The following is a 10,232-nucleotide window of genomic DNA, read 5'->3' as shown; positions in this document are numbered from 1 at the left end:
TCAGCGTGGGCCAAAGATGCCAAGTACCTCAAGCCACTCTTTGCCCCAGGCTCTGTCTTTGGGGATGTATCTCTTCTAGTTAGCCAGAAAGTCTTCCCTCCATTGCCTCCCAGGAGGACAATTTTTCTCAAAAGAAAATTCCAGTCTATGTAGAGAAAATTATTAGTTCTCATGCTAGCATATCCTTCAAATATCCAACAAAGGATATTTATTCATTCTAAATAGATGTGTTTCTGCTAATAGCTGAGTGGTATCTTCTGTCTCTGTTGTGTTTGGGGTATATGTTTTAGAAATCTCACGAGCCTTGGGGAGCCTGGGTGGTTCAGTTGGTTAAGTGTCCAACTCCAGCTCAGGTCATGATCTCACCATTCATGAGTTCAAGCCCCACATCAGGCTCTGAGCCTGGACTCTGCTTCAGATTCTGTGTCTCCCTCTCTCTCCTCCCCTCCCCTTCTCACATTCTGTCTCTCAAAAATAAATAAAATTAAAAAAAAAATAGAAATCCCATGAGCCTAGGCTTAGAGGAAGGAGTCAGCTCCACCTTATATTGAAGAACCACCTGGAGTTCTCAGAGGTGACCAGGGCCCTGGAGGGAAGTTGAGTGGCACTTCACACCTGCCCCCATCCCAGGTTCATTGCTCCTGCTCAGATGCCTTATTTTTAAAATACTTTATTTTTTTTTCCATAATACTGTCATTACAAAAAAATACAAAAAAACTACTATAAAAACATTCAGGGGCTTGTCAAAGTGAGAAAACCTAAAGACCCCACCCCAGGACCTGGCTGAAGCAGTCTTCCCCTAGCTCCTTCACTACTTGACCTTTATACAATTGTGGGAGTGGGGTGGGGTCACACAGGCATTAAAGGGCTAGAAATTCCCCACACAGCCTCCATGAAGGGTAAGAAATAAGTAGCTTCACGTATCACAAAAATGGGATTTGGAAGTTTGAGGGTGGCTAGGCCCTGAGTTCAGAGGTGTGGGGAGAAACCTGTGACCCTGAATCTCTTGGTGGGGAATAGCTGTCATCTGACCCCAAAGCCCTTTCCCTTCCTGATGAAGGCTGGGGGATGGACCCTGCCCCCTACCTCTTAGCCTTAATACAGCAGGCCCTCTTCCCCTCCCTCCACCCCTGCACACTCCTGAGAGCAGCAGGGAGATCTGGGTAGTGTGGGGGGCTCTCAGGGAGGCTGCCAAGCCCCCATTCACCTTCCTGGCCCTAATGAAAAGTGTCTCGTGCTCAGTGGCCCGGTTCATGGGTTACAGACCTTCCCTTCTTAACTCTGTAGAGGCACAGATAGCTCTAGGTGAGTGCTTCGTGTGTGTGAATGTGTGTGCATTAACCTTAGACACTGTGGACCTAGGGGTGGGGCTGGGGTGGGAAAGCAGTGTCCTTTCTATCTTCTTCCTCTGCCACTGGGAGGAAGCTGGAGAGAAGGGAGAGGAGAGGTATTAGCAAAGCTGAGAGGGGTAAGAGGACATGCTATTTACAGGCATGGACAAGGAATCTCTGTATCTTCAAGTAGCACTCAGGTCACTCTCCAGCCACTGGAGTGGGAACTGGATTCGAAACTAGTGACATGAAAATTGACCCCTGGCCTGGGCTAGCTCTCCCCACCTCCCACCCACTTCCCCAAGGCAGCCCAGCTCTGAAAGGGGTCAGGGACAGGAACATTTTCCTGAAATCCAGTGGCTTTTTTTTTTTTTTTTTTTTTTTGCATTTTAGAAAAAGTTGCCAGTGTCCAGTGGACATCAAGCTGGGTGCACATTGGGTGGGTGAGTGTAGGGGGTATTGCTGTGGTAGACTCTGGGCTGGCTGGGGCAGAGCCTAGGAACAGGGTAGGTGCTGCTTAAGGATCTGTCGTGTCTGTGGTGTTAATCTGTCCGGGAAGCGAACTTTGAACTCGACAATGAGGTCTCCTCGCTGGGTGGGCACCTTGGGGAAAGGAAGGCCCTCCCCACGGAGTCTCTTCACGGTGCCTGGCTTGATGACGTCATTGCAGGGTAATGGGATCACCCGGCCATCAATAGTGGGAATGTTCACAGTGCAGCCACACAGCGCCTAGGGAAAATGAGGTAGAGAGTGAGGAAAATGGGGGGTTGAGTGGGAAGGGAGGAAAAGATTGGAGTGAGGAAAGAATGTCCCCATTATTCTCCCCTGCCCCCAACACATACACACACAATCTGACCCAGGCCCTACCTCCTTGAGGCTGATCAGGGCACTGTAGAGCACATTGGTGCCATCTCGACGGAAGTGTGCGTGGGGCTTGTCTTTGAGCACAAAGACGATGTCAGCAGGGATGTTGTCAGGTGTGGCATCACCTTCTTTGGGGAAGGTGATCTTGGTGCCTTCCTTCCAGCCACGCTTGATGACAATGTGCAGGATCTTGTCCTCGGTACGCACAGTTCGCCCATCAGGGTTGAGGCGCCGCCTTGTGATCTTCATGCGCTTGGTGGAGCCGTGGTAGATCTCCTCCAGGGACACCCGCAGCTCATGTACCACAGGTGGGTCCTGCACCTTGCGCCGAGGGTATAGTGGTTCGGGGGCCCGCCTTGGGCCCCTACTCAGCCCATTGAAGCCAAAGCGGCCAAAGGCGCCAAATGGATCCTCATCTTCATCCACATCCATGTCATCTGGGTCAAAGCCACTGAAGGGTCTAGTGGAACGGCTGCTGGCAAAGAAGATATCGAAGGGGTTGGAGCCACCAAAGAAGGAGGCAAAGGTGGCATGAGGGTCCCCGTGAAAGGTGTAGTGAAAGGAGCCACTGGAGCCACCTGATGAACCACCGCCGGTCTTCAGGCCTGGAGGGAGGAGAAGTTAGGGATAGTGTGGCTGGTCCCGGCCCCACTCCAATCTCCACCCCCTGCCCTCTAGCCCCCAGTTCATGGGCCTAGAGAAAGAAGCCACCTCTCTTCCACAGAGAGGACTGCCTAATAGAGTAAGAAAACCTCTGACAAGATTAATTTTTATTCTTAATTATATGTTTAATAATAAAGCACATCATGAGGTTCAAGAGGCTGAGTTACAATAGATAGAAAAGCTAAGTAGAAGACTTGGAGAACAGGATTTGTAGTCCTGTAGTCTCTTCCATGTACCCATGACCCAAAGATGTCTCACAAAGCCTCGAGTGGCCGGCTTGGGATCACACTACAGTCATACTTGACTCCCAAATCTTTGTTTATCTCTAAAGACACACAGAGCAAGGGAAAATCAGATAGGATTTGACTACACAGGAAGCCAGTAAGTGACCTGTCCCAAATAAGGTGGGGATACAGTCCAGGAGAAAGCCTGCTTTCATTCTGCTACTACCCACAGTTCCCCCTTTTTTTTTTTTCTGACTCCTATCCAAATGGGAAATCAAGAGGGACCCAAAAAGCAGGAAAGCTCATTAGCTTGGAGATGAGGAGCTATTTCATTAAAGTTTTTAAGAGCTTTGTTTCCACACTCAGAGCTCACACTATTGTACAACTCCAGGGGTGCCATTCACACACCGGACAGACATAGAACACAATGGGAACAGAGCTTCTTGGACTTAACACCAAGTCCTATACCCCGTACCTAATGTCAAAGCAACCAAAATGCATGAACGAGCAGGCCCACTGCAGGTAATGGCCGTAGCTGCTCTCTCTGGAGCCAGGTCCTGTCTAAGGAGCTCAGATTGTGGGAGGCAACCTTCATGGGGAGATGGTAGTGGTGGTGTTAGGGGGTGTGGGGAGGAGTTAGAGGGAAGCGGTTAACACTGAGAAATTCTCTAGAATATATAGACTCTGGGGTGGGGCCCAGGCTAGGGGAAGGGGCCCTTTTCTTTGAGGCTTTTTATCTAGAATTTCAATTGGCTGTGGATGTCTAAGCCTAAATTAAATTAGCTTCTTATTTCCTGGGACTGCAAGAACAGATTTGGGTTTCATTAGAAAGGCCAAGTGGCAGGCAGTTCAGAGACTTGTGGCAGCTGCCTCTTCATCCCTCCCCTAAGACTCAGGATCTGTTCTTTTCTTTTCTTGAGGGTCTGATTACCAGGTGAGTTTAAGAAGCCTGGCAGAGCTCAGTGAGAGAGGGATATTGGACTGATAACAACAGGAGGGGGTAATTTCTCTGTAGGGACTCCTGTTGTGTCACCACCACCCCCTTTTTCATGCTGGGAGCAACTTGTCCCTAGCCAGGGCTGTGCACAAAGTGTGTGTGCACAAGTCTTCTGGCTGGCTGTTGGGGAAGGGGCAGGGCAGACAGAAATATAACCCACATTTTCAAGGCCGCTTGTCCTTCCCCAGGCCCTGGGTTTCTCCTTAAGGTTGTGCTGTATTCTTAGGAGACCTCCTGGGATGTAGATTGACATTAGGACCCAGTGTCTGGGTTTAGAGGCTGAACTTTGTCCTTCACTTGGGCTTGGTCATGCAGGAGGGATGAAGTTTCTGGGTAGCTCTCCAGCTAACAAAGGTGAGGCCAAGTGGAGAAAAGAGTGCAATTCCTAGACAGGTCACATGGGGGCATGGTATCTGCACTGCTTCCCTCTTCCCAGCCCTACTGTTCCCACCCCTCCATCCCAGAGAGACAAATTTCTTAGCTGAGAGAATACCAAAGATTCTAGCAGATGCCTGTGAATCTGGGAGTTGGCAATCTAGTAGGTGAGCAGGGAAGACCTGAAGGAATTAGTGCATGGAGAATAAGAAGAGGGGTTTGGGAGGACTGGGGTGTGCAGAGGATAGGGGCATGGGATACAAAGCAAGGAGGAGAGGAAAAGAACATTCTTTTGAGCACCTATCTACTCTGTAGCAGGTATGCACATATCATCAGACTATCTAATTTTGTGGCTAGAGTGGGGAGAGGGAGGAGGAGAATGTGGAAGAAAGGTAGATGCTGTTGGGCAGGAAGGGCAGTTCCTCTTAGGAAGGAGAGTCCTCAGCTGTGACAATGTCTCTTAATATAGCCTGACAGGTGCCTGTGGCTGGCGGGTGGCAGGCGGCCCTGAGGGGCAGGCCCAGAATTAGCAGCTACATCATGCCTGTGGGATGTACTGGGAGGGGCCACCCTCTCAGAGGCTTTATTTGGGCCTTTCCTGCCACCCTGTGCCTGGCCACCAGCTACGTCAGGGAGGGGGCAAGATGCCAGCAGCAGTTCCCCTTCCATCCTTGGATCCCTGCCACTTCCTCAGGGAGGCAAAGCTCCCTCTCTGTCCTGCTGGCCTGACGTGGCAGGGAAGGAGAGAATCATCTCTCTATATCAGAGCTCCAGTGGTTAATTCCCGGGCTGCTTAAGGGCCAAACTTTTATGCTGATGAATGTAAATGCTCTCTCCTCAGAGAGCCAAGGCACACATGCCTTTTCCCTAACCTTCCCTAGCAGCCAATGAAGCAGCAGGGACTTCAGGCAGGACTAATAAGGCTGGGAGGGAAAAAAGGGAGGGGGAAAGCCTCTGGTTCGGACTTCAGACGTCCCTAGGGCCTGAATTTGAGGAGGGAGAGGGGCAGAGAGAGGCAGGGAGAACTATGTAAGCCAAGGCTGGGGAGTGGTGGTCTCTACTCTCTTCTGGGTGTCCGTGCGGAGAACACTTGCCTCCATCACCCCTCCTCAGCCTCCAGTTCCCTGCTACAAGAACTGGGTCACACAGCATCCCACACAAGGACAGGGGGCCAGCGTCAGCCTGGAGCACTGCTCTCTTACCTTCCTCCCCATACTGGTCATACAGGCCTCGTTTCTTAGGGTCACTCAGCACGTCGTAGGCCTCTGCAATCTCCTTAAACTTCTCCTCAGCATTGGGTTCTTTGTTCTTGTCTGGGTGGTACTTCAAGGCCATCTTCCGGTAGGCTTTCTTGATCTCATCCTCGTTGGCTCCCGATGGGATCCCAAGAATCTTGTAATAATCCTTTCCCATCACAGCCACTGGACCGGCACTTGTCTCCTTGTTTCTGAAAGAAACCCAGGGCCAGTCCTTGAAGCTCCTATTCCCTTTTGACCCAGCCCTGCTCCTGACGATCCTGCAATCCCTAAGTGACTCACTGTGTGACTTTCAGCAGGTCATGCCTGTTCTGTAGGCCCCTGTCTCCCCATCAGTAAAATGAAAGGTTTGGACTAGATGGTCTCTTTCAGCTCTGACATTCTAGGATTCTGTGATTCTTTCCTCAGCAGCTAGATTTTCCCAGCAGGAAGCTGGGGGCTGTGGCCTATTAGGGGCTCAGCTAAAGCCCAGGTCCTTGGGCTAGACTGAGGACCCCTGAGAGGCCCTGCCGTGTGAGGTGGCACCATGGACTGACAGGCCCACACACAGAAGCTGGCGAAGATCAGTGTACTGGGTGAGGTCACCTGAGCATCGTGGTCTTTTACGCCATGTCTCAGGCATGGTGCCCAGGCTAAGGGCAGCTGGGGCAGTGGCCCAGGACTAGGGACAGTCCTAGGTCTTTAGCCAGTAGTCCTGGCCAGCTAGGCTGAGTCAGGGTGTAGGTGTCTGGAGTCCTCTCTGCTATTGAAGACCCCAGGCCTCCCTGTCCCTGCTTCCCAGACTATGCTAAGCCTCACGTGTGACAGATGAGAGAATGACTCACAGCCTTTGGAAACTGCCATTTCTAGCTCTCTTATTAGCAGGGGGGGATGACACTGTCCTTCCTCCAACAAGGGCAACAGTTCCCTTTACTCATTTCCCAGTGTCTGCACACAAAATGTGTATGAAGACATGTCTGTGCCACCTAAGCACTAGTGTTAGTGAACAAAACCATCCTGGGGGTAGGGACTTTTTAAACCTTAGTTGTTAGAACACTTAGGCACTAATCACCATTTCCTTAATACCTTCCCTACCAGTCCCTCCTCACCTGCCCTGTGGTTCAGGATCTGACCCAGGGCCAGGTCCATACTCCTCTGATAGTCCCTTCTAAGCCAGACACCAGGGCTTTTTTTTTTTTTTTTTTTTTTTTTAGGGAGAACACAGGGCTCTAATTCTTTCACTCTAATCTCCCTTCACCACTGTCTCTGTGGTGGATATGAAGGGAAGGGGACTTTCCTGTAGTTGGGCTATTTGGGGAGATGGCCAGAAGCCATTCTCTAGCCCTTCAGAGGCTTGGCCAACCCCTACCAAGCCCAGAAAACCAGAGTCTTTCTAGCAATGTCCTGGGCTGGCAACCACAGCTGAAGTCTGCTTTTCTGCCTCTCACAGCTTCAGTGAGGTATACAGGGCTTCCTGGCAGGAGTGAGGGCTGTACTTAAGGCCCCAGGAAGGCAGGGACAATGGCCTTAGCTCCTGCCCCCACAGGGCCTGTTGCAGGTGGCTGAGTTGACTCATGGCTCTGGGAGTCACCTCACTGTGACGAAGAGAAGGCTCCATAAAGGCGGGTACTCCCCCTTCTCCCCCTACCAGCATGTCACGCCTGGTGGGGGAAGCTGGGGTTGGAAGAGTGAGAGAAGAGCATCTGGGGGTGGGCAGCCATTTTCGGAAGCAATGGTAAAAGCCGTCTGAGAGGGAACTGGGGGTGGTCTGCCATCTCTGCCTCAGCCCATGCCTTCTCTGCCCACCCTAGGACTGGGAAGGAACCCTAGTACACCAAGAGGATGCCCCCAGAAAACCATAGCAGCTTCTAGGCAGAGGGCAAGTGGAGCGGCTTGCCAATGCTCTCACCCTCCTCTTGCTGTCCCTGTATTACCTCTTCATGAGGCCAACTTCCTTCCTGGCACTCACCTGATAACCGTTCTGGACCTATAATTCTCTTGCCTCCACAGACACAGGGCAAGCTCTTTTGGGGACTGCCTTTTTCCTTCTCCTTTCCTCCCTCTTTCCCTCCCTCCCCGTACCCACAAGCCACGTGTTGGAATGACAAAGGAGCCCCATGGCATGGCACTGCCTTTGATGGAGAAGAATGAAGAGGATGTTAATGTTGAGGCAGGAATGAAAAATGAGAAATAGCAAGAAGGAGTGTATAGGGAGGGGAGATGGTTGATACAGAAAATGAAGTATTGGTGGAAGGGGACAAGGGATGACAAATAGAAATGGCTGAGGTGGAAAATGGGTTACCAATGGGTTGAAAGAGAGAGATGAAGAGAGTTGAAATATTGGAAGAGATATTTGTGGAAAATGGATGGATGCCTGAAGGGTTTGGTATAGGAGATGAATGATAAGGGGTACCATTCATTCAAATGTAAGGGTGAGGTAGGAGGGTCTTACATGTAATGCAGATGGGGTGAGGATGATGGTGGGCAATGAAGGGGGATGAGATGTGGAGAATTTGATGTGGTAGGGATATGAGTGCCCTTCTCCAGAGGGACTTACCGGAACTTTACAAACCCATTCAGCGTCCACGCTCGAAGTTTTAAGGGCTCCAGCTGAATTTTAAACATCAAGCTGGCTAAGAAGTCTTCTCCCCAGAAGTGTGGGAAGCTCCGGAAAGCTCCTCGGGCCTGTAGTGGGGGTGCTGCTGGGGATGGGCAGGAGAGCACTGTGCGCTTAAACATGCCCAGCCCAGCCCCTCACCTCTGATCGCTCCACCGGAGCCTGCTTGGAAAGCTGCAGCTCTGGAAGACACCTCCTCGGGTTCTCAGAGGCACTAGCCCAGCAAGGCCTGTCCGGTGCAGCAGGAGCTAGACCTGATCCCCAGGTGTGGAGAATGAAGGAATAGGGTCCGGCGGCCACCTGCTCTCAGGTGCAGCAATGTCTGAATGGCTGTACGGCAGTGTGACGGTAAGGCTGGCAGTGGAAGCGTGCTCTTGTGAGTGGCAGCGTGTGTACCTGTGCCAGGTGTGGTTGTGAGGGGCTGAGAGGCAGTGAGTTCCTCTCGCCTCTCTCTCCGGGGAGGATCCGACCCCAATCCCCAAGAACCTACTCAATGAAGTCACTGACCCGGAGTCTCCTCCCTCGCAGATAGGCGGGGAGGGGCGGGGCAGAGCAGAGCTCGGCCGGGACAAAAGGCGCGGCGAGGAACCGAGAGGAGCGGAGAGGAAGGGAGGGGAGGGGGCTCCGGCGGGGGAGGGTGGTCGGTGATGTCACCGGCGCTGACAGGCTGGGCTGGCCCAGAAACGCCTCCGCCCACGGAACCCAATCCGACCCGGCCCGACCCTCCCCCCAGCTCAGGCTCTGGCTGCCCGCTGTTAGAGGGTCGCAGACATCGAGCACTTTGCAGACCCCAGTCCCCGCACCACCACGGCAGAAGAAACGATGGGCCTTCAGTGTCCCAGCGCCCCCCGCGCGGGCGCGGGGGGGGGGGGGGGGGGGGGCGGACACCAGGACCACTGGCTTCGCGACGCCCCCGCTCCCGGGACCCCGGAGTCCTGGCTCGGTGCCCTCACCAGTGAGGAGCTGCGGGCGCCACCGCGGTCCGTCAGACAGCCGCTGCCCCCTCCCCTGGCTCCGGCTCCGCCGCCTCCACTCTGGACAGGAGTCGCCTGCCCGCCGGCCGCAGACAGCGGGCCGGGGAACCCGCCCCCACGGCTCCGCCTCCGCGCCTCCCATTGCGCGGTCTGTCCATCACTCAACTCAGCTTCCCTTGTAATTGGACAGCCTTCAGCGAGTGCCTTGGTGATAGCCGCCCATTCTCCGCCCCTGTCACCCGGCCACACGCGCACACATTCCAGGCAGTGATTGGTGTCGGTCTGATTGGTGCGCTCTGGGATCAGTCAACCACACCTCTTCGCTAGCTCGTCGTGTCATTGGTGAAAGGGACAGAGGGCGGCAACTCCACGCGCCCTTTGATTTTATTGGTTGGTCTGTGGGGCTCAGACCCGAGACTGGGGGCAACTATATTAGTCCAATCTCGGGTTTGAGAAGGTGGGACGTACTGGCCACCGCTCAAATCCCAGGAGAACCTTCTGGAACCTGTGTAATGTCAAAGGCAGCCTTAAAGGAAAACTGCTTACCAGTTGGCGGTGACTCTCGGCATTCTTTCTTTTCTTCATTTAGGAGGGTCGGGGAGCGAATAGTGTACTTTGGAAGGTGTAGTCCCTCCACCAGGGTCAAAAGGTCACCCCTTCTTACCTATCTTCCATAAGAACTGTAAACTGACCTCGACCAGACCTGATTTAGCTTTACCTTACCTTGACCCGGCACTGACCTGAGGTGACCTAACAAAACAGACCCCAGTAGGCATGCAGAATTTAAGCATGCTTCCCCTCTCTCCTTGGTAACCTGGTAGTTCTTCCCAATTTTAGCGCCTCCACGATTCCCGATTCCCGTTGTGAGTCCCCTTTTCATCCTCTGTATAATCCCCTAATACCACCTACTTTATGAGGAGCCCCTCCCCAGCAACCCCCACAATCCTCAGTA

The 10,232-nt window shown here is 52.9% G+C and overlaps 1 protein-coding gene across 7 annotated transcripts; it reads right to left on the bottom strand.

The window, feature by feature from the left end:
* Positions 1 to 654: 654 nt before the first annotated feature.
* DNAJB5 (DnaJ heat shock protein family (Hsp40) member B5) lies at positions 655 to 9,381 on the bottom strand. Of its 7 annotated transcripts, none has more exons than XM_040481554.1 (5): positions 9,260 to 9,381; positions 8,247 to 8,388; positions 5,657 to 5,901; positions 2,199 to 2,800; positions 655 to 2,060 (listed from the first exon to the last, which is right to left on the bottom strand). In XM_040481554.1, exons 2-5 carry the CDS (start codon positions 8,312 to 8,314, stop codon positions 1,827 to 1,829), a joined length of 1,149 nt encoding a protein of 382 aa, XP_040337488.1. In that variant the 5' UTR covers positions 8,315 to 8,388; positions 9,260 to 9,381; the 3' UTR covers positions 655 to 1,826. The 7 variants fall into 7 exon arrangements, with proteins under 7 accessions (XP_040337488.1, XP_040337487.1, XP_040337492.1 ...); XM_040481553.1 differs by having other exon boundaries at positions 8,247 to 8,391; positions 9,260 to 9,370; XM_040481558.1 differs by lacking the exon at positions 8,247 to 8,388 and adding an exon at positions 8,448 to 8,702 and having other exon boundaries at positions 9,260 to 9,364.
* Positions 9,382 to 10,232: the final 851 nt, after the last annotated feature.

This window comes from Herpailurus yagouaroundi, unplaced genomic scaffold (assembly GCF_014898765.1).
Source record: "Herpailurus yagouaroundi ecotype Mexico unplaced genomic scaffold, PumYag 160, whole genome shotgun sequence".
In the NCBI taxonomy this organism is placed as follows: Eukaryota; Metazoa; Chordata; class Mammalia; order Carnivora; family Felidae; genus Herpailurus; species Herpailurus yagouaroundi.
The sequence above is the reverse complement of the archived record's forward strand: the minus strand, read 5'-3'. Positions and strand labels throughout refer to the sequence as shown.